Below are 25,473 nucleotides of genomic sequence, written 5' to 3' on the forward strand. Positions count from 1 at the left end.
CTGAATGTCTTGCAGCTGAGTAATGTGTGATTAAACCTATAGCACTCTTTTGTGCAAGAAAAATCTAAAGACACCGTCACAGTTCATTCAGAGGCAAGGACCTGAAATGTGTCATGTTAACACACACACACTCTTTCTCAATCACCAGTCCATCACTGATGGGAAGAAACAGCATTGAACGCACAGTTTGAACATTAACCGTCTGCAGATTGACACAGATCATCTTTCCAGGATGCAAGCCCTATGCACACAGATGCACAGATAATATATGTTGTATATGCACAGGAAACATACCATGTGTACATTTAACAGACAGCCAATCAAAGCCAGTGTTAATCTTAAAATCACCCAGAGAAGCCCCATGTATAGCATTTCTGTAGCTGTCTACAAACAAACAGGTTAATTTAAAATCACAAGAGTGACTCCACTGTCATTCACAGCCTTGTGGACACATTTTCTGCTGACTGCTACCACAAGATGCCATCTAAGACAATATTAATTAATGTATCAATGGATAAAGTAACTTCAGATTTTACAACTCAAAGCTCATCAATGCATAAAGAAAAAAAAACAAACATCTTAGCTACCCATAAATACAAAGGAACCTTTGTGTTCATGACTAGGTATCAGAATACTGTAAAGGAAATGTAGTTTATCTGTGTGGTTATAATCCACCTGGTGCCACTCATTTCTCCCTATAACATTATTAATGTTACACAAATGAATAGTGTTAAAACTAACATTAACAACAGTGACATATTATCATCTGATCAAGTTGAGATGGTGAACATGCTAGAAAACATCTGTCGATCACAAGTGAGGGAAGTATTTGGCAGCTAAATGCTCAAATGTTCACCAGCTAGTCTCTAACTGTGTTTGTCTGCTGCTTGGTGCTCACCAGCTGTACTGCTGCTGCTGGAAACATGGTGGTGGAGAGCTGCTGTAAAACCAAAATAAATGAGCTGAAAGATGCTAAAACACTCTGCAGAATCGGGTCATAATTCTCTCTGGGTTCATCATTTGATCGATCAATATCAAGATCTTGATTATAACAGCTCTAAGTAATTCTGATGGTGAAGAGAAATACTATTTCTGTTAAAGGTGCAATGTGTAGGATTTAGGGGACATTGGCAGAAATTGAATATAATAATTATGCATAATAATCTAACGTAATTGCTGTAATTTGTGTATAATTAAATAAAACTAGAGTTTTACTTATGTTTTGTGTTGTGTTTTTTGTGTTTGTGCGCTTTTTATATCTACAGAGGGAGCAGCTCCCCTTCAACAGAGTCAGCTACGTTGCACAGCCTTGTAACTACAGTAGCCCAGAACGGACAAACCAAACACTGGCTCTGGAGGGGGTCTTTCACGTTTTTGTGTTTGTTGCGTTTTCAGTTGGAAAATAGTAGTGTATTTTTCTATACATGTGATCATTCAGGGTTTGCCAGAAAGGACACCCCTAACCTTGCTAATTCATACCAAACTGTTGTTATCAAACTAGCTAACTACTTTATTTTTTTGCAATCTGGGGAAATAAAAATCCTGAATGTTTGAATCTATTTGTGCATCTTAATTAAAAGTTCATTCTTCCCTCTGATATCACCTGCAGGAATCTGATTTCATTTAGTTAATATTTAAGACAGACAGGATTTCCACTACATCCTTAATCTGCTGCTGCTCATCGGCACTGGTGTCATGAGCAGAGAATGCTGGGAATGGAGGGTTAAATGGTAATTTATTCATTTCGGGCTGCATGTTTGGTGCTGAGCTGTTTCTGCTACTTACTGGTGGCATTTGTGTTTTTGTCTATCATGTTAGTCCTTCTGCTTCTACCCTGTTTGTTCTGAAACGATGTCTTCCCCCTTTGTTTCCCTGTATCCAAAGTATTGTAAAATGTTGTTGGACTTTAAAGCTACTACAAATTGTTTTGGACGTGTTTGGATGGTCAGACAGACAGTCTCCAGGCTGGTTACTATGAGACACACCACTGGTACAAATTAACACCACTCGGAAATTGTACCAAAGCGAATTCATTCAACAGATGTGTTTTCCCTTCGGTCTCATGGACCACAGCTCCAAGCAATTTTCCCTATAGATTCCGTCTTTAATTTGAGCAATACAGTATGAAAAATATTCATTAAAGCACAATAATGTTTATGTTGAAGTTGCACACAAATCAAGGCAGATAGACAGTCTCTCTGTTTAACTGTCTCTCTGTTTGCAGTTAAAGTAAAGAAAGGAAAGAGATCCATCCCTTTAATAAGTAACACAAGGCTTTGGCTCGCTGCAATGGGCCTGTCAATGAACCCAATGAATCAGAGTGTAAGATAATCCACCAGTCTCCACACAGTCACACAGACAGACGGACAGACTGGGCCAAACCACTAATGTGGCAATAAAGGTATCTTATGGAGGCTTCATTGTAAACAAACATGGCGTTTTTTACATCCAACATTTCCCATTTTTTACCAAGTAATGTAAGATACTACTCATCTTAGTGTTTCAATGTGGATGAAAATCTTTGTATACTGATTAACAATAAACCAAATCTGTCACCAAGAATCTGTTTCTAATTCTTTCGAAAACCTTTTGGTCCTGAACTTTTCCTATGATTTTACTTTATCCCTGTTTTCAGTAGGAATAACTGTCACTTTATGAAATTGTGTTTAGGGAAAAAGGGCTTCTAAAACCTTAAAAAACACAAGAAAATTATATGATTGATGATAGTGATTAATACTCATCTTTTCAAATGAAGTCATACAACATTTTTACGTGTAAGGGCTCTAAACCTTTAGAGCAAGTATTTACAAAGTAGACCAGGGTTTGTTAAAGAGTTATCTAGTAAAGTTGTTTTCATTACAGGAAACTTTCCACAAAGCGTAATCTCTGCAAATGTTTAAACAACCTTAAAACATGTCACACACAAACAAGTTATGTTAGTCACTGGATATAGGAGTGAATGTAAGAATGCGCATATTTTGAGTCTGTCAGGAAAGTGTGCACATCAGATTACACCTTCAACAACTGTGTGGATCCAGTGATGCTTAAAAGACAATTGCAAACGACTTAAACCTAAACTTTTCAAAAAAGTGACCTACAGGAAAAGTTCAACTTCAGCAGGAGCAGCTCTCAAAGCCTCTCAAAGTGCTTTACCATATCTGTGCACTGTGTGAAGTAACTCAGTCTATAAATTAACTACACCGGCTCAATCAGTACCCGTGTGGAATTAATTGGTTTTGGAGAAGCACATGTAGACGTAGCGGCGGAAAGATAACCCAAGTGGTGCACAGTCTCTGTTCCCCTTGTATGCACTGGGTCAATATTACCATCAATCTGGACAGCAGGAGTGCAAGCTCGACTGAGCACGAGGTTTAGTTTACAGCACGGTGGGCACGCTGCCACACTGTTCAGTTCCTCAAGTATGGTGATCTACTTTCAGTCAGCACAGTTCAGCTCCATTTCTCTGGCCTGCTTATGTACAGTCCAATGGTGAATTTTCAATGTCTGCTACTATGATCTTAGGTCAAAATCACTGCAAAGTTCTTGCACAGAATAGTGACGAAGGCCTGAAGCTTTAACTAGAATGGCACTCAGGAGAGTACATACCTCTGCCAAGGCCCAGCAGCCCCCTCTAATTCGATCAAGCCTAATCCAATATCCAACTCAATAGCCCTGTGCCATTGAACCACTCATAACTGCTTAATCGAAATTTAAGCTCACTAGATCTGGGATTTGTATCAGTTTGTACTCACTCATAGATACCAGCCACAAAAAAACAATTTATTTTTTTTCCATCAAGATCCATACATTACTCCCTGAGAAATGAACGAAAATGTTGAAAAATGCCTCACAATCTCTCACTGTAAAAGAAATCCCTTTGTCTGGATCCGCACTAAAAATGAATGGAGTCTATTCTGGGCTGAGACCGATCCTCCATCCAAGTTTCGTGCAAAATCTGTTCAGTATTTTTTGTGTAATCCTGCTGACAAACAAACAAATGGACACAGGTGAAAACATACAGTATCCTCATTGGTGGAGGTACTAGAGTGAGTGATTGACTGAAGAATTTTTGTTAATTTACTACGCTGAACTGGAAAGAATAAATTAAAGTAAACGTATGAAAGTAAATATAATTTCTGTTTCGTGCAGGTCTTTGCCCTCTGGTGAAAAGCACGTACTACACTCTCCAATCATCAGCAGCATGAAGAGTTCACATTGTCCTGTGACGCCGAAAACTGACAAATGTGACTCCAATGGTATTCAGGACGATTTTCTATGGATTAATGAACACTGCCTCCTTATGAACTGTTAGCACTGCCATTAATTAAAAACAAAATCATCAGAAAAAAATTAGACTGTTTCATTTTTTTCGTAGCAACATGACTCTTGAAGACCATAATAGATCGTTTCTACTCCGATGATGATAAAGTATGGTGGCTTTGATAGACATTTACATGTTTGAAAATTGTGACTGACAATGCTCATTAGGAAGAGGTAAATACACTTTGATAGCCTACTAATTGGCCCATAAGCTTACAAGCAAACTTAATTTTGGACACCAGTTACAGGCATTATAGATAAAATCCCATATCCTGAATCCTCTTTAGAGCAATTAACCAATTAGTTGTCAACTATTTAATGAATCGCAAACTATGTGAATTATCCATTAATCGGATTTTGTATTTCTTTCTATCCTCCTCTATGACAGCAAAACGAATATCTTTAGGTTGTAGACTAAACAAGACATTTGAGGATGCCGTCTTGTGCTTTGGGAAACACTGGTTGACATTTTTCACCATTTTCTGACACTGACGTAATCTTAAACCATCTCATGGTGTGTATTTTCATACCAACAAATGCTACTTCATCCAGGGGAGATTTCATGTTTAGCATGAATTATGCACTGTGAGATTTCAGAAGACACCCCTTGAAACCTCAGGGGTAGTAAGGGAGTTCAATGCATCTCTTCCTCTCCAATCAGATTGACTCTGGGGTAAACAATCCATTTGACATCTCTAAGCCGTTCTCTTCTCTCATTTCTCCCATCTGGTAAGAACGTTACACACTTTCTTTTCCGAAGATTTCTCCACGTGTGCCTCAGGCAGGCTCACCGTACAGGAAGAGGCGGGTGGACAGTGAGAGGCCGCATGGGGCCGGAGGTGAGGTGGACAGAAAGGGACTGGTAGACAAACGAGTGACAGCCAGCAGACAGCAGCTCCTGAGGTTTCCATTACCTGAGACACCCTGCTCAGCCACTGTCACCTTAGAAGGAGCAGCATTCTCAACTTCAGCATGAACCCTGGTGAGGATACTAGTTATGCAATATTCAGGTTACTGTCAGAAACTTCAATAACAAACAGAATATATAAGGATGCACAATACGTGTTTTTTTCAGCCAATAACTGATAATTACCTGCTTCTCAAGGCCGACACCGAGAGGATAACTGACTTCACACATAACTTGTAGACTTTTCCCTCCTTTCTGAACCCTTGTGGAACATGTGTTGCAAATTACAATTCTTCTCACTGTAATCACAAACCAACTTTAACTTTCAACTGTATCTCAGTGTATAGATCCTGCGCTTGTTAAATCAATAAAAGCAATTTGGCTTCTTATCATCGGCTCTATTTACATATACATACAGAAGATATAGATAAAAAGCCGATAATATAAATTTCCCAATATCGGGTCGATAATTTATTGGTCCGTGCATTCCTAAGAATATACAAACACATACTGCTGGTTGTGAATAGGGATGCAGAGATGAATTGATTTGACCATTAACATGAAAGTCACTGTTTTGTGACTGTAAAGGCTCAGTTACACCAACTCAGTGCTTCTGTTCTTACTCTCAAAAAAAAAGGACGTTATGGTACATTATTTTTCAAAGTAGCTGTGAGTTAAGAGTTGGGCTTTCAGTGCAATGTAAGCCAATGGCAACAAAGCAGGAAAAGGAGCATTGCGCCACTTATAAATGAACCACAATGGCATGTAAACCCTTCAAGGGCATAGCACGTGCATGAGAGAATACCTGACTTTTTGCTAATTTTTAAATATTATTTTGCACTGTATTATTTGGTTACTGTATTATTTATGTTTTGAAAGGCAAAAACTGTTAAAAAAAAAAAAAGCAAATGTTGAGGGGACAAAATACAATAAATCCTCTAAATACAAATGCTCCTGCAATTTTATACATCTCTAGTGTTGTGTCAGACATATTTGTAATTGAACTATTAAAATGTACAATTGTTGCATCCCTAGCTGTCAGAGGTCATATGACAATGTAATGGTGTCAACGGTATAAACACTAACCTCTGAAACTTACTTTTTTCCATTGTGACTCATTTAGGAGAAAATCTCTACTTATTACCCAGTCCAAGTTAACATATTGGATGACATCACATGGTGGAGCAACCCACTGAATAACAGCAAGGAAAGGTCAACAAACCACTAACCAATTTCCATTTGAAACATTTTCATGGTGCCTTTTATTCTTCACACCGACCGCTTGGATTCAGCGCAACAATCTAGTTCAGACCAACAACATGTTAACAAAATGTGCAGAGGCAGCCAGCAGGCCTGAACACACAATAGACTAGGGAGTCAATGAAAACAAAACCCTCACAGGCACCATCTCTCCTCTCACACACACATACACTAACAGAGAGGCTGCTAAATACTATCTATACACTGCTGTAACTTTAAGCTATATAATGTCTGTTAAACAAACCACAAACAAAACTGTGACTGACAGCTGTGACATAGAACTACAATATTTATCTGATCCTAATGTATGTGGCAGGGGCTTTTGGCCTTCATCAGTCATTAATGTAAATTATAAATCAATGACAAAATGAGGTACAGTAATCTAATTCTCTCAGGGTAAAAGAGACCCAACTGGATGAAAAGGTTTCAGCAGGAGAGTCTGATCGACTCCACAGTTGTACTGACTGAACGTGGGGGAAATGTGAGAGAAACGTGAGGTGTAGTATAGCCCTGTGTCTTGTGGCACCTGGGATTGCGCACATATCGGTGCCTGTATACAATGCTGCAGCATTGGTTTACCTGAGCCGGCACATACGTGGGGGGGGGGTAGGTTGCATTTCAGGATAAGTGTCAGTGAGCTTTAGTGGTGGACTGCTTGGATTTAGCTTCTGCACCGCAACACATATTGTCTTCCTTGTGTTTAAATGCCTCCAAAGACAAGACGTACAAAAACTGTATACTGCAAACGACTTGTAAATAGGGCTGCAGCTAATGATTTTTTTTATATGGATAAATCTGCTAATTAGAGCTGCACGATACCTTCAAAAAAGGATATTGTAATTATTTTGTCGGACTGCAATTGAGATTTTCACTGAAAAACCTTTAAAATCATCACAAACATGTTTTCTTACATGTGGAGAACAGGTTTTGTGGACCAGGACATCCCTGCAGCCATACAGCACTTCATTATATTGCTGTTGTGTCAAAAATTTTACCTTTATCAAAAAATTGTAACTTCTTTGTGGATATTGTACTTAGCCATATTGCGATTCTGCATACTTTGCAATTAATTGTAGCTCTACTAATTATTTGCTTGGTTGTCTCATCAGTAAACTGCATATTTATGGCCGATATTGGCTTATCCTGGTATATTGGTATTGGCATTTATGTTGTCCGATTTGTGCTGATATGCTGATAACTTGTTTTTTATTTATTAACTAATTAATTAATTTATTTTACGAACATGATGCAGAAAATGTCTGAGGTAATTTAAAATGATTTCCCAGTAAAGTTTACTGTTTCAGAGCACTGATGTCATTTTGGACAATAAAGTTTATTGTTAATGTGTAAAATATCCTGCCTCAATTACGTACTTTCCGTTGATGACCACATTTGAGGGATCATTGCAAAAAATGTGTGTTTAGGTATACAGTATATAGTTGATATGTTGATACTTTGAAATCTCCTCTTAAGCGCTCGATAAATGCTGGGATTGAGGGACAAAATCAAATATCACAATATTGTTGACCGAATACCTTGATATGGATATTGCAACAATATGGTAGGGATGACTATTGGTATTTTCAAAAGATATTAACACAATGAGATTTTTGACAAGTAATTGTCAGCAATGTGGATGAAATGACTAAGTGGGTAAAGACGTATAGTATTAGAACAAGTGGAACAGTCTGGCAAGTTCAGAAAATGACATCACTTTACTGTAATGCAGCCTTTAAAACCAGGAAAAGACAACACTTATGCCCTTTCACGATATAATGATATCTAAATCTAAGATCATATATAGTCTCATATCACGATTATCATATAATAATGATATATTGTCCAGCCCAAGCCATTATTGTGGATAAATATCTTGAAATAAACTCTGCTTTAGTGTTTTACTTGTTCTGTGGTGCTGAAATGACCCCAAGCTCACTGTACACATGCCCCAACAGCATGCACGAGTAAAAAATGCAAAAACCATAAGAGTGATCATGGTGTCTTTTTGGATGCTTATCTGAAAAGTGATATAAGCGTTATCATGCGTAATCAAATATAATAGACTGGCACTGGGGGTGTATCTGCAGTCAACGCCTCCTGTCTCACACATCACCAACTCTTAACACGCCTATGGGCAGCCAGGACTGTCGTGGACATAAGAGATGGGCGAGCGGGACGCTGTATGTGGTGCTGCCAATCTGCTAAATGAATGATGCTTTTATGTCAGTTAAATGTCAGCTCTGAAGTTCAGAACCTCATCAGAAAATGTCAGGGCGAAAGCCCAGTGATCTTTCAAAATAAAATCAATAGGACCTTCTAAGTGTCCAGCAGGAATTCACAAACATCAATATACAATCCTTTACATCCTTGACTTAAAAGTTCTGATCTAAATTTATATCTCTTCCTTCAACTAGAAGAAAAGGGTAAGAGCAGCCTTAGGGTTAGGCAGACACAGCCAAGCAGGGCATTGTTAATCAGTACCAGGTATGGACTGTCATATGCACATGCAGTGCAGCTGCAGCAGGATACATGTGTTTTTATCCCATCAAACAAATGATACATGACGTGCCAGAGCCACTACAGCTGCCAGTGATGATCCACATAAGTGTTTCCAGATGAGGTACATTGAAACACATGGTAAATACTTTTGACCAAATTCGTCTCACCATGTGGTATTTCAGTCTGCTGTGCCAGTAAACTGACTACTACAACTTTTAATTTATGTATTTGTGGTGAGGGTTTTTTTGTTTTAGTTTTATTACCAAAAAGTATCCTACAGAGGAGATGCAAATGGTCCCCAGCAATATTTAATAGTTTCTACTCACCGAGATTTTAATTCTTAATGATTTGACACAATATGTGTTCGAACTAGCAATAAAATTGCTCCTAGACAGGATTCATTAAGACAGAAGCTAGCCTATATTGACAACTGGAGGCTCCTTGCCACATTTCTTCATTATACAGTTTAAATAAGCGGCTGCTCTGAGTAATGGTGCAGTTATAAGTCAGTAGTCAGGTCCATAGGATATACAGGAGCGGTGGCCGTTCACCTATTTAATATCAGTATGTTAGCAATCAAAACTACAGACTGTCGCCAGGGCGTAGCCTTTAGCAGTGTCCCAAAGAGCAAGTTTACCGCTGCACCTGTCCCTCTAACCTTCCCTTCAGTCGTCTCTTACCTTCAGGTTTATGGCACAGCTCCACCAAAGGCTGGCATCGCTTCTGAAAGTCTGGAAACACACGCCTGGTAAAACTATCCCCGTCTCGACACACAGCTGGACTCACACAGTGAACTTTCCCGTTAACTCACATCGCCTTTCACTAACGGTGCTGCTGATGCTGCGAGCGCACGCGGCGGTTGACGTGACGCGTTCAGTGTCTCCTCCCAAGTTCGTGTTTCGGAATTTATGAAAATTTGAAAGCAACTTGTTGACGCGTATTTTAAGTATTTCTGGTTGGAATTTACAGCTTTGTAAAAATGTGTCTTTGCTGTCCATAGAGTATTCCGTGAATTTAAACATCAAACAGCTATTTTTTGTTAGTCTTTGTAATGTGTGTATATACATCTCATACGAGTTGTTTCCGAGAGCACTTGAAGGTAGCAAAAGCAGGTAAAGGTGCGCAACTGCAAAGCTGATAGAAGTGGAGCTGGTCACTATAGAGCCTGTGTCCAGGTGGGCTGTCACCTATCTCCTAATATAAAACGAGTGCAGGCATATTAGCAATGCATTAACCGCTTTTTAGGGCCGTTTATTTGCTGAGAGGACTGAATTTTTTAATAAATGTGCTAAATGTGTCTAAATTTTACAAATCCACTATTAGTATAATAGTAGGATGAATAGTTCATCCACTATGGGTGGTTTCAACTTAGTTCAGTGTGAGTTTTATTTGAAAACATACACAATACATAATCCATAATGCATCCATGTAAATGTGGTGCCATTTCTGATTAGACACCCTTTCTAAAGGGTTTCAATTGTAACCAATGGCTTTGTTAATGAATCATTTGGAAATGCTGTATATTATATTATATTATATTATATTATATTATATTATATTATATTATATTATATTATTAGTATTAGTATTTAGCCATTAGGAAGAACATTTTTGGAGGTGCCAGTTTGCAAAAAACTACTACTACTACTACTACTAATAATAATAATAATAATAATAATAATAATAATATTAATAATAATGATCATGAGTGTCTCACTTTCTAATGAGCCTTAAAGCCTGCAGTTCAAACAAGTTAATAAGTCATTATTGTAGGGTTGTAGTCATCAAGTTTGCAGTTGTGAAGATGACAATTAAAGGGTTTTGGTCCAGCTCACCTGTAGTTAGCACCATTCGTTGGAAAAGTTGGAAACCCAAATGTTATTCTATTAATGGCTTATAAGTGATCTTTAAAGCATTAAAGCAAAAGCATGTATAAACCATTAATAAAGCAATTACTTACACATTACAACCCCTTCAAATAAGGTGCTGGAGAGTGTCATCATAGAGGTGATCTGAGACATGTAAACAAACTTAATGACAATGCAGGAGAAGGTGTATGAGATGAAAGTTTAAAATTATAAATAATAATGAACCTATAATAAACTGTTTATTATCAGAGATATTAGGCGTGAGATTTAATTTAAATCCATCAATTTGGAGGCTACAGTGCAGCATCCACAGAGTTAGGTTATTCTTTTTTCATCATTTTAATGAAGAGACTTGTACTGAAACATTGGCAACCCCCATGCCCTCCTACACTAATACAGGCGGACAATAAGGACATAATAAAGTGGTCAGAACATAATGCTCATATTGCTGAGGATAAAAGATGGGTGTTCAGGTCACTGAAGTTGAGCTTGCTTGTTTTAAATGTGGAGAAAATGTGTGTGTTTTTGTTTTTTTTAGGTCTCTGTTTCTGTTGATGTGAGTGTAAGTGTAAATGATGTAGATTGTATATATTGAGAAATTGAAAAAAAAATTTTTTAAAAACTATTCCTAGGCAATCCTGATTCCTGTTGATTCATGAGTTTTGCATCAATTAGGACAGAATCACCCCCTACAGTAACATCAACAGTCCACTATCCACACAGGCCCACCACTTACATTAGAGAAAATATGCTGAAAAACAGTGAGTGAGAGTGTGTATGGTATATACAGTATACTATATGTCTACTTCATGTAGATTTATTTTTTCAGACACGTTTCACTGCTTGAAATAAATAATGAACTGTGAAATAAGAAAATTGTGTTTTATTATTGCACAAAACAGTGTATAGTTATTTTGTGAATATCAATGAATGCAAAATTAAAACATTTTAAAGCATAAAAAGTAAATACAAAGACTGACGTTACATACTTTTTAATGTTTCTAAGTGCGTTGAAATCAACATACAATAACCGGTGTAAAAGCAAATATGTGTTGATCATGTGGTTAGATTAGTGTTTGTGTGGCATGTGGCTAATGGCTAAATTAACTATGTCTGCATGGCATGTGTCTGCATGTGTGTTAACTGTGTCTGCATGGCACTTTTTGGTAGTATTCAGCCTAGGAGCTGGTTTTGGTTGGTTTGACAATCACTGAGCTGTCAGCGAACACCGTGGAGAAGAAATCATTCATGTAACTGTTCTTCAGTCGGTGCAGGAAGTGGACATATCTCACCCCTGGACCATATCCAGAGAACACATGTGACACCTGCAGGCCAACAGAGAGACATGCAATGAAAAACTGCAGTGGTGGAAAGTACATTCACATTTAGCCCTGTACTCAAGGACAATTTTTAAGTACTTGTATTTTACTTGAGTATGTTTGTTTAATGCTGCTACACATTTCCATTCCATTACAGAGGGAAATATTGTCTTTTTGTACTCCATTACAATCATTTGACAGCTTAAGTTATAGTTACTTTTAAGATGAAGATTTGACAAAAAGGATAATTAAACATGCTTTTAAAATAAAGCAAGATTAAACACGTTGTTTCCAGCCCTTTGCCTTTTCACATCTCACAAAAAGCAGCATGAAAACGGGGTCACATTTCAAATGTTGTTAACAGCTCCAACAAACGATTTTTCCCTGTTCTCACATGGTTTCAATTCAATAAATGCTCAAATGGCCAGTACTAACTACATTTATCCTAATACTTATGTACTTTTACTTGAGTATTATTTTTCATGCAGGACTTTTACTCGTCATATTTGTGTAGTATGTAGTATTTTTTACTTTGCCAGATTAGTACTTTTAATTAAATAAAGGATTTGAATACTTCCTCTGTATTTGTCAGGGGACTCAGTAACTCACCTCCTTCCATGTGTGTGAGTAAGTGCTGCAGTCCTCGGTGGGGTTGACAGTGTGCTCTGAGATCACCGTACTTTTGTCTGCACCCAGTAACTTGACATGCAGCTGGTAGATGTGCTTGTGCAGCTGACTCTCCTCATACCTGACATAATGATAGACAGTTAGAAGTTTATGTTGAGGAGAAGAAGAAATCTTAGTAAAGTGTAGTATTTTATGAAAGAAAGGAATGGAGGAAAATCCTATTCTCCTTATTATCAGAACCAAATGACAAAGTTCTTCACTGAGGAAATGTAATAGAACACTTTTGGAAAAGCATGGACTTTTTGGTAACTTCTACTTCTTCCTCTTTGGTAAAATAACAATGATATGAATATTCAACACACCAGGAAGAAATACTTTGTGCTGCAGAAGATACAAAAGTTGTAATTACAGTCTTATTAGATTATACAATCTACAGCTTTATTAATTATGAATCTTGGATGATTAATTATCTTAATGAACTGTCAAATGGGATATGAAATAAAATAAATAATAACTCAAAGGCAGTTAATTTAATACAGGCAAATCCAGATCATCCATTTTTTTGCATATCATCTACAAAGACATGCCAAACCTATATTATACAGGTAGACTCACAGATTGTGAAACATGTACTGTACATGATGTCATCTACGTGTGTTACAGCCCTGCTGATAAGATAACATGGTCTGTTACAGGGCTGGAGGTGGGAGGTGGGTGGGGTGCTCATTAACTCACCAGTCTTGGATGACTATTTCAGGCTGAAAGTCGTCCAGCAGCTCTTCCCACAGTCCCTCTGCTTTCAGGTCCACAACCTGCTCCATGGAGAACCAGCTAAAGATGAGACAACAGACACATTTACTACATGCTCATTATGTGAGATCAACTTTTTTTAAGTTGTACCCTGACCTTATATTTACCAAACCTTGTGTCAGTGTAGTATATGCTCGCTGGCAGTCCCTGTTACAACCAGCTGTGAGGTAAACATCTAATTCCCAGTAACACCCACCTGTATTGAGGCAGCTGACAGACCATAGCACCTGGTGGGATGTCACTGGTATCATAGGGGAGGACTTCTATCCCTGTGGTCCAGCCACTGAAGTCACCTATGAATTTAGAGAAACATTAACATGATCTGAGGCTTTACAAACTTAATTTCCTTCGTTTTCATTTGCTGCAAAAATATCCTGATCCCTCACCCTCAGGTTGAAAACGTGGAGGTCCACGTTTTGGTACATCAGACAGTTGTGGTTCAGGTGGAGGGGTGTCCTTGCTCAAGCCTGAGAGAAATAAGACAAAGGGACAACTGTACATGTTACCACGCCTTTGGAAGCCATAGTAATCCCACTGTAAATATCACAAACAAGATATATCTGCCTGTCACTAGGTGTGCCTCTGTGTAGAAAACACATACTTTAAGTATCAGTCGGCACAAAAGCTCACGTCTGCCTTGTGGGACACACCCAGTGTAGTCATGCTTGGTGTCGTCAAAGAACCCAACTTTTCGCAAGTTTTTTTTTACCCAAGTGAACGGAGTAATCACTTGTGTTTAAAAAATAGATTGAATTGATAAGTGCAATCCAATTACCTAGCTTCTTTTATTCCTTTATCCTTTAACCCTTACAGTAATATAAATGTATCAGAAATGATTCCTTGTGATGTGGAAGAATTGAACCTTTAAACTCAATTAACTTACCTTTTAAATGTAGAAATAGAGCTAACAAAACCTGCTATAATAGAGTTATTTATGACAATCAGGGCTGTAACTAATGGTTATTTTCATTATCTATTATTCTGCCAGTTAATTTCACGATTAATCGATTCATTGTTTGTCTATAAAATGTCAAAAAAATGTGATAAAGGCTCAGCCCCATTTTCAAATTGCTTTATTTTTGCTTTATTTTGAATAAAGAATGTTTGGGTTTTGGACTGTTGCCAAAACCCAAACATTCTTTATTCACCTTCATGAATGACAAAGAAGAGCAGCAAGTCATTTAATTTAAGAGGCTGGAACTAGCAAATGCTGATGATTCATAGGGTCAACTGATTATGAAAAACAGTTGGCGATTACATTTTTTGCAATTGACTAATCGATTCATCAACTAATTGTTGCAGCTTGAATGAAAACTGATGCATATTGTAAAAATATGAGTTAACTTATACTTTCCTATACCTGTGACACTGTTTGTTTCTATGGTTGCCACTTTACCAATCCCTGTGTTAAAAGGTGTACTGAACTTCTATTGATAATATCACAGACAGACGGATGGCTCATGTTCCCCTGTACTGTGGGCGTCTAAGCACTATGGTCTCTTTGAACAGATAAAGCTTAAGAAATGATCCTCTCCAGAGTTTAGAGCAGGGGTGCCCAAACTGTTTTTTTCTTGGAGGGCAAAAACTGAAACTTAATGGTGGTCCAGGTGAGAAAAGCAAACACCTATTGTACTGTCATAAAGCAAAATAGTAGGATTTCAATTTCCCTTAATTGACCAACTTCCTGTGCAAACTGTCACTCTGCCTGAGGTGCTTAGATTATGAAAGATAATTAATAACTGGGGATCCTACATATTTGAATGTTTACCTCACAAAACAGTAAACTAACACAGATTTATATTGTACTTTTTTGGAAAGTAACTTTTCATTGTTTTGTTAGAAACATCTGGCAGGCCAGATCAAACCTTATGGCCGGGACACACTGTGGGCAGCCCTGATGAAGAGGCCACAATGCTCAGTGTACATCACTGTGGACCCAGAATAGATAGTACTAGTATTACATTATACCTACAAAAACCGTTGGTCGGATTACACAATGCTGCACAACTGATGTTTCAATAAGCAGCTTATTGGCTCTAAATGGTTGATTACAACACACTGAAACAACGTTCAGTAACTTTCCAGGATCAGTTCAGGAGGAGGCCTAATTACTTTATAATTACTAATGGATCAAAACACAACACTGAAACTTGAGAAACTTTGTAAACACCTCAAGTTAGTAAGACCCTTCATCTGTATCAGCACTGATATCTGAACCCACTGTAGATCATTGATCCTCCTCTGCATCAGCACAGTACATTAAATCTGACTCTGGATCAGTACAGAACAGGAAGACAGCTCAGGGATCATGTCTGTGTCAGTGTTGTGGTACCGTGAGGTGAAGGGTTCTTCAGTAAATTCCTCCCGAGCGGTTTGGCTTCATACACGGACTTCCAGTCCACGCTGTCGGGCATCGGTGCGCCCTGCAGACTCCACTCAGCCTCACACCTCTGCTTCCACTCCGCTGCAGACATGGTGTCACCCAACAATCCTGTCAGATGTCACTGATCCATCCAGGAAGTCTGCGAGGACGTTTCTCTGCTCTGTACTGTAGACCACACCCCACTGTTGCAACGTGCATGGCAATACAAACGGCTCCCTGGCCTCTTAAAGTCACAGTAGTTTAATAGTGCTGCTAATAGAATTATACGTATTATATTATATCATGAATAACAAGATATTATAATATGTATTTTCTATGAAGAGGGGTGTCTGATGAAGTGGTTTTGATTATGGAGCCCCAGAAGTGACAAAAGATGAGTCCAAAATGTAACTGAACTACAAATAATAATAATGATAATAATAATAATAATAATAATAGTTGAATAATAAAAATTGATGTTGATAAAATACTTTTTTCTTATTTCGTTTGACTTTTTTAACTATTTTAATTTATTTATTATTTTCTTCTGTTTAGTGCTAATCGGTTGATTTAATTTGTTATCTGTGTAAATGATCATTTTCTGTTCTTTATCAGCTGATTGGAGGTTACAGGAGTGTGAAGTGTGAGGCTTTATATTTTGTCTGGTAATCTTTCACACGAGTGAGGACAAAACAGAAACTGCATGTATTAAAGTGGGTACAAATGTTCTGTGACCAAATGGGTAAATGGAATAACAAAATGTTAAAGTCTTCCAGGTAACTTCTTATGCTATAGGCCACTTTTTAAATTGTATAATTTAATTCAAAGCAACAACATGTAACTTCCTCGAGGAATTATTTGATGTTGAGTGTCATCCCCAGGTTGTCAAACACTGATCCTCTGAGTTGGTGTAGCACCTGAGCCAACCCTAAACTTCAGCAGGCTATTTCATATTCTGGGGATGAGACTCACAATCAGCTATTTTTCTCACAATTTGTCACTTTAAGTGTACATTGTTTTGAATCTAATCAATCGATTTCAAGTGCTCCAGTTGCAGAATCCACAGAAGCACACTCATATTGTACAGTGTTATGAGTAGGCAGTGGCAGCCTGTAAGCTAACTCGTATTGTTTCTTTCCCTTGCACTTTGCCCCTATACGATCACTCCCTGGTTACAGGACTGTTGTAGAGACATTACTGCCCTGACCTTTGCACTGTTTAAATGAAGGTATAGTATGTTCACTGGGCAGATATGAATTGATACTTATGGTGCACTGATTAAACTGATAAAATACAAGCTTTATGTATTCAATTCAATTGTGAATTTTTCAAACTGAAACATTTGACATTTTCAAACCCAACCTGGTTTACTATATATATAGTATACATATTTAGTACACTTTTTTCTTCAGTAGGTGACCTGTTAACAGTATACAGGCCTTAAGAAGGTGTGGCCCACTGTACACTGCAGAGTATTAAAGGTTCAGTGTGTAGGATTCAGGGTGATCTACTGGCTGAAATGGAATCTCCTATTCATATTAATGTTTTCCTCAGTGTTTCACCTGAAACTCAGAAACGTTGTGTTTTCTTCACATTAGAGTGAGCCTTTTGTATCCACAGTGGGAGCAGGTCCTCTTCCACAGAGTCCGCCATGTTTCTACAGTTGCCGAGAATGGACAAACAAAACATTCGCTCTTGACAGAAGCCATTTGCGTTTTGCATGTTTTTGCAGAGTGAGACAAAGTATTTTGTTTGTTGCAATCTGCAACCACACTGCTAGATGCTACTAAATCCTACACACTGGACTTTTAATAATGAAATGATTTCAGCAGGGTACTTCTAACGTCACCTGTTGAAACAGAAAATAAAAATAATGTGACTTTACTGTGATTCCTGGCAGTCGAGACTCTCTAACTCTACTTTTTCCCTTTCCTTCATAAAGGTCAAAGCTCAAGGTCAGATAATAAATAGTCTCTACTATAAACCCAAAATGGTTGTGCAGTTTTGTTTAAAGGAGAAGTAGATATTATGTCAAGTGTATTCATTATAAAAATTATGTGTTCTAATGAATACAATACTAATACAACCAGATTTGAGTAGTGATCATTTCAAACGCTTGTATTTCTTTTAATTTTGCACAATTTTTCACCTTTCTTTTTGTTTTGCTACATACATAGGTTTGATATATGTGTTTATTATGTACTGTCGTCAGCTGTATTATTAGGTGCCTACTGATGCTTTTTACTGACCTGACTGACAACCTGTAAAAGGCCCTTATCTTACTGACCCACTCACCATTATACTGTAACCTATCTGCATGTTACAAATGTTTGTGATCAGCACTGATTTGACTTTGGAGTTGAATATGGCATTTCATATAAATACTAACATCTGAAGCAACCATTTAGTGAATCAAAGATGACAGAGAGGGGTAGGGTCAACACACACAACAGCAAATACTTTATGTAAATGTCTCCATCTTGTGGATTGTAGGTGCATCAAGCAGTGCAGTGAAAAGTATTTTATACTTTACATACAGTGCATGGGCAAAATGTCTGAGGGTTTGAAGAAGAGAACAAACTGCTTGCATTTTGCAGAAGTAGAATTGTAATTTTTTTAGTTTTTTCAGTATAAGAGCATCTGATGCAGCAACTACTCAAATTCAAGAATATATCTTAAAGGCATTACATTCAGACGAAGAGCAACCTATTGAAGCTCAGTCATCAAAGCCATGCAATATACATCTAGCAGATGTATTACAGGTGTATTTCAGTAATTTTGTGTTGCACTTCCATAAAGCTGGGGGACGTGTTAGAGACAGATTAAAAAGAATGGTCAAAATCAGAGCAGCAGAGGCTTAGGTATCTTGCCTAGGGCACTAGGGAATGCCCCTTTAAAGTACTGCAGCACATATCAAATTACACATAATAAAACCTTAGAAGACATGGGGGGTAATGGTTTACTTACAGTCCCTTATTTAGTATTCATAAACGGTCAATAAACACAGACTAATGTAGATGTCAGCAGATAAAAGAACATGTTAAGTATTTTTTTTACGTACAGTATTATTAACTGTAACTTCTCTTAAGAAGACATTTTTATACTATTACAAGTGTGTTTTATTGCCAGTTATTGTTTATAACAACCTCCAACTAGGAGGCGGATTTATAGCTTTTAGCAAATACAATTATAAACACTCATATCTGCTTACAACTACATTAGTATGCTATAAACCATTTATTAAATACTTATATATATATACTGGTTTATATACTGGTTATAAACGATATCTATAAGTTGTCTTATAATTAAGTGTTGGTGTTTCAACTCTGCAACAACACTGATAAATGTCAACAGGTGCCTGTCAAAAAATGATGTTACCTCTGGCCTGAAAACATTGCCCAACTATCTAACATCTGGCAATACAATGTAGTTTAGTGAACGTTTATAATTCACAAAAACGTGCAGAGATGAGTTAAATTATATACAAAGCATCACACTCGAGCTGACCTTTGACCTGTTAATGATTATTTCAATTGTTCAAATATGTTTTATTATATAAACGTTTTGTTTTATTTTCAATTGAATGATCTAATATAGATTGTGATGATACCCACTATCAATGTTCGTTTTGTGAACCACCATGTCAAAAACAACAACAAAGATATTCAGATTTTTCAGATTTTCATTTTATTTTGCCAATTCAGACTTGTTTCTAAGCACATCTGAGGCTGCAGAATGAAGCCTATGTAGATGCTTATTGGTTTTTTAAACACCAGGAAGGCAGATGGATGTTGTTCATCTATAGAAAACAACAGATGCAGCTTGAATTTATGTTTTCTCATCATCATGGAGGTGATTTATAGTTCAGCTGCCGATGACAGAAGAAGGACCCAGAGCCAGTAGGGTTTGTGTTGGGCAGAGAGCCAGAGAAGCAACAGGGGGCAGCAGACGCTGTGTGTGGAGAGTGAACTGCTGCAGGGCACCACGCTGTACTGTAGTAAAATGGTTCACAAGTGCATACTCTAAAAACAGAAAAAAGTGGGGGTGTGATACATTTAAACACTATTCCAGAGTTTTGTAGTGAAAGTGTTTGTTCTTTGAGGCCATAGTCTGTTCTGGAAAAGTAGAACAGCATACTGTCTGATTACGTAACAGTCATTCAGTAATATGATCGCAGCTGCCAATTGTAAGACATGTGTGACTGGGTGGACAAATGTTTCAAATGTTTTGACTTCTGAAACCCTCTGCAGTCTGAATCAGACTCAGTGGTGGTAACAGAGTCAGTGTTTACTGTCTCAAAGAAAAAAATTTTATAGTTCAAACTATGTGGAGACTGATCAGAATTTGTTTTTGAAGAAAACATAGTAGCACCATTGCCAGTAAGAATAAGCTGTTTGAGCTCCTCAGTGGAGCCACAGAAACATGTAGGCTGGAATAACATCTCCACAGTTATGTTCCTATACAGTCCCCACCTGTTGTCTACCCATGTGCCCCTGTGCATTGTGGGTTAACTGACCCCTGTGTGTTAGAGGTGAACTGTGGCTACCTGATAATTCCAGAGTTAATCAACTCAAAGTAGTGAAGCAGTTGAACAAACAGATTTGCTCTTACAGGAGAGATGGTACAAACATTAGCTCAGCTCTCAGTGGATAAAGAAGAATCCCCTCTAATAAAATGACTGCTTTAACCCTGGTTAAAGGGGCAGGCCACCCATTTTACACATCAAGGTCAGTTTACTTGTCATGGAGGCAGTTCCTCTTTGGCTCTGGAGGAGCTTTACCCAGTCTGAGAAAAACAAACTCTGAAGATGCTGTCACAGTTATCTTATGTAGGATTCTAAGGCCTGATCATACTAGAAAATGGCATAGTGAAATTAATCTGTACATCTTTGTGAAATATTTGGTTCAAGAAGCTTGGTGACATAGTGACTATACCCACCGGGCTAGTCAATTATGCCTAGGCTTGCTGTAGCTGGTGAGCTAAGCACTAACTTGCTAACCAGCTGTTCTGTTTACTCCTCCCTGGTATTTATTGCGTGTTGGGCACCATTTTGTTCAATGAAAGAGTTAATGAAGAGAAAAGAGAAAATTAAACTTGTCTTCAGTTAGCCAACTTGCTAGCTTAACTTGGTTGCTGACAACACCCAGTTCACACAGTTTATTCAAAAGATGCATTTGTAGCATTGGCTCCTGTATCATGAATGTGTGAAGACTGAAGAATCTCTAGGAATGAATTGGAATGAATGGACTGTCATCACGGTAGACATTTTGACTAATTAAAGCAGGAAAAGCACGGGTGTGACCAAAATTGTTAATGATCCATTCTATTAAGTGTCCCAGTAAGCCATGTGAGTGAGTGAGCGCGCACAACACCAGAGCCCTGGAAGAAGCTCACCTGAACAGATGCAGCTAGTGTTGTTCATCAGCTTCCTGGGATGGCTACTGTGGAAATGATTATAGGTCACACTAGCTTTAGAAGCGTTAGCTAATTGGCTAAGCAATGATAATAGTGTTAGTAGCGTTCACTTGCTAAAGTCGCTAACCTAAACACAGCACAAAAAGTAAGGACATTTGTGTTTGGTAGATTATTTCTTTGTTGTAACAATCTTATAGCCGTTGTAAAGCCTGTTTATTTCCCAATGGTGCCACATTTGTAAGGAACATGCATTTGTGGGATGAGCGTGTGTGTGTGTGAGCATGTGGGTTGCGCCCATGAAATATTTGCCAAATCTTCTCTGCCAAACAGCAAACCAACATACTCAGCTCTGCTGCTCATCCCACAAATGCATGTTCCTTACAAATGTGGCACCATTTAAAAAGGCTTTCCAACGGTATAAGATTTATTGCCAAGAAGCATTGTTACAACAAAGAAATAATCTACCAAACACAAATTTCCCTACTTTTTGTGCTATGTTTAGATCTTCATGAATGAATGATTTACTGTACCAGTTACTTTAAGAAAGATGACAAGCGTGCTGTTACCATGAAAAACACTGGTTCAGGATCAGTGACAGGACTCATTGGAAGTCATGCCAGTAATTTACACAAGGGGGGCACTGAATAAGGTGGATAGGATATTCTATGTGAAGGTCCCATGTTTAACTTAGACTCAAGACTCACCATTGTCTCCTAAGTTTCTGAACAGATCACAACCAGCCTGAACTAAAGTGGCAGACACCAATATTTGATTGCAATAAATTCCTCAAAGATGCTAATAAGAACATTTTGTGTAAGTTATCATTAGGAATAGTAACAAGGTAGATAACTTCCACCTGTGCTCTTCCTGCCTTGACAAGTCAAAATGTCTGCCGTGAAAAGGGTGTATTGAAAGGCTCCTTCGAATAATGGTAATCAGGCCTTTAGACTGTCTCTATCCTTTTAGTATCTTTATAACTTGACTCATGTAAGGGATTAAAGCCAGGATATCTCTGCCTCTACTGCTTTGCTTTGACTATACTTTAAAAACTGGTCTCTCATAAGTCAACCACGTTTATGGAAGTGCAAAACTAAATATCCAGAGCACCTCTTAAAGGGCTAGGACAAGTTAAAAGCACCAATAGAGAACCTGATTATTTCTTGAATCAAATCATCCATCCAGTCATCACTCATATAGAAAATAAAGGAACAGATGAATATGAAAGCAACCGTGTGTAACACAAACTGAGGGCAAAACTATAAAGGCGAAAGTTACACTATATGTTTATATATAATCCTAAAGGTTATGGTACTGAGCCAGCTGTGGATGCATGTTACATTGCACAGTACAGCATGTCATTTGAGGGCACATCACATGTGCATTGATCCATGGTCACATACTGTACTCAAAGCCTCTGGAATTCATTCAGATGTATGATACATATTTAGTATGCTTAAATAGACATTACCCAACTAGAGCACATGGTGTTCATGTGTTTTGGCCTAGTTAATCCTTCTGACAGAGCCATACCTATTTACCTAGCAACAGCACCTGCATGACTCACATGTTAATACTGTGGTAAAGAGATGAGGTGGAGGACAAGTGCCACATCTCTAATCTCACTTGATCCACTGTTTTCTTTATAGAACAGAGTTTACAAGTGTTTTGTGATGCAAACCTTTAAACTGCATATCTATAATACACATTATGATAAAAAAGTGTAAAAGTAATTCAAATGTTCAACTTTTGATAGTATTTTTTGTCTGTGTTTTAACTCATTTGATTTAAAATTTTAAAATATAATTTGTCCAGCGCAACAGCACTGCACTGACCACATTTGCCACATGTGCAGCTTCATTTAACAATACTAAGCTTTAGTAAACGGGTGCCCCTTCTGTGGAGGGTTTAACCAAAGCTAGCTGATGTCCAGTCAAGTCTGACATAGACCGAGAACTGACTCGATGAAATTGAATCAGGGTCCTGGGTGGGAGGGAGCTCCTGTTTGACAGGGTACAGATGGCACATCAGGCATGGTATAATTATAGCCTCCCCCTGACCACACTATGTACACGTGACCTTGGTGGCTTTAGTTTCAATGGAGTAAGACCAACGACCTACACTCCAGCAGGCACTGCAACAAGTGAACCACCCCAGACCTGCACAAGAAAGTTCAGCTTCCATAAGACTCAATTTAGCCAATTTATAATCTGCATTCATATTTTAATACTATAGCAATAAAGTAAGTTTTCCGGCTTTTGGCAGTCAGTAGATACAGAGAATTCTTTTATTTGTACTCAGACACATATGAATTGAAAATGAGTCTTCAAGAACAAATATATTCCCTTAAATTTTATATTGCATGCATCATCTGCGTCTCCAAACAAACTCTACGGACAGGTGTTGAATTGAATGCAGGAGAGAAGCTTTAAATTTAGTCTGCCATAAAGGTGTTATTTATAGAGGCTTGTTATGTCATTGTATTAAGTTGCCAAGCACATAATGTTACTCATGTTAACATATAATGTTTCGTACAAACATATTTCGAATGAAAACTTTACCTTATGAAGGACTCACTACCAGTTGCAGAGATATCGAGATGATACTTTGATTTGAAATGATACTTCCTTCAGTCCTGACCAATGTGGCATAATTTGCTCTCACCTAATACCCAAGAGTTTAGCACTGCACGCAGCTGTGGCTTGACACTGTGCTATTCTGACACAGGTCAGTGCAGTTGGCATGGATTCCTTTCCGAGGGTCAAGCTGTATACGTTTCATGAAAGTGTCCTGCAAGGCCACAAACTAATGCTCACTTCCTCTGACATGCTCCGTGGGATAAGAAGACAGAAATTGTTCAAATTTAACCAGCTAAGGTTTCAGACAAATCAGTTCTGTGGAATAAAGCTGTATATGCTGTAACCTAATAATTCAACACATATTTTTGAATACACCACCACCCACTATTTCGAAGCAGCGTCCCTCAGTTGGAATGTGTCCACGCTGTAAGGAGTGAATATTTAAGTGGGCTGTTGGGGGTTTCAACATCTTGTGAAGCTTGAGGAACTCTGTGTACATGAGCAATGGGCACATCATCATGTCACTGCCCTGTTGCATAACTGTTCCAGACTGGCATTATTCAAGTGCTGAGGGTCAAATGTCAGCAGCAAGCCGCTCTGTATCTCTTTTGCAGGTGACACTTCTTCCATCTGTGAAGTCCTTTTGTGATTCTTACTTACCTATAAGCCAGAAATGGAAAGAAAATGTTGGAGTCTCTTCCGATGCAAAATCCAGGCATCTACCTTTTGCTTCAATAATATACACATAAGACAAAACGAGAGCTGTATGGTGGTGATAGAAAGATACATGGGGTGATAGTAGAAACCTGCACAGAGACTAATTTGGTGGCCTCCCACTTGGAGGAGGACAGGCAGCAGGCAGCTGTGTAACAGGAGATGGGGTTTCAGTTCAGGGCAAGGGCAGAGTGACCAGCCGACACTCCACTAGCCTTCATCTGAAAAGCAGAAGATGTGGAAAGAAATTGGCCAAATATAACAGGAGAAGTGCTGGAGAACATATTGTGTATGTGTAGACGACAGAAGGTCTGCAGTGTAGGCTGGAAGTGTGTTTCAGGGCTGGGCTGGACATTTGGGAGGGAGGCGGGAGTGTTCTACGTGCTGGTTGGACAGACGGGGTGGTAATGATACGGGGGATTGGAAGAAGCAGGTGTGAGCCGGTCAGCTGCCAGTCATGGACAGCTGGGACATCCCACCGGGACTGTTGTCTGTTGGGGTGCCCCCCTCTTGGAACAGTGGTCGTGATAGAGCTCCTATAAATCCCCTTTTAAATTGTTGATGCACCTTCAGCATTTCAGCTCAACACTTTGTTTCTACATGCAGTCTGACAACAGCAGTGATGTTATCACTAACCTTCTCTCCAGTGTAAATAGATTTGGACTATTTATTGTATTCAACTTTTACTTTTACTTCTACTAAAATAGGATGGTGTTCATGAATGAGTGGGTGTGATGTAGCTTGCCTTGAAGATTGGGCAGCTATGAATCCATGTGGAACACATGTGGGTCAA

General features: G+C 38.3%; 1 protein-coding gene across 1 annotated transcript; it reads right to left on the reverse strand.

The window, feature by feature from the left end:
• Nucleotides 1-11,722: 11,722 nt before the first annotated feature.
• Nucleotides 11,723-16,150, reverse strand: nccrp1 (P1, F-box associated domain containing). Its single transcript, XM_073479417.1, has 6 exons — nt 15,943-16,150; nt 13,997-14,077; nt 13,807-13,903; nt 13,536-13,631; nt 12,783-12,921; nt 11,723-12,179 (listed from the first exon to the last, which is right to left on the reverse strand). Exons 1-6 carry the CDS (start codon nt 16,082-16,084, stop codon nt 12,033-12,035), a joined length of 702 nt encoding a protein of 233 aa, XP_073335518.1. The 5' UTR covers nt 16,085-16,150; the 3' UTR covers nt 11,723-12,032.
• Nucleotides 16,151-25,473: the final 9,323 nt, after the last annotated feature.

Source organism: Pagrus major, chromosome 13 (genome assembly GCF_040436345.1).
Source record: "Pagrus major chromosome 13, Pma_NU_1.0".
In the NCBI taxonomy this organism is placed as follows: domain Eukaryota; kingdom Metazoa; phylum Chordata; class Actinopteri; order Spariformes; family Sparidae; genus Pagrus; species Pagrus major.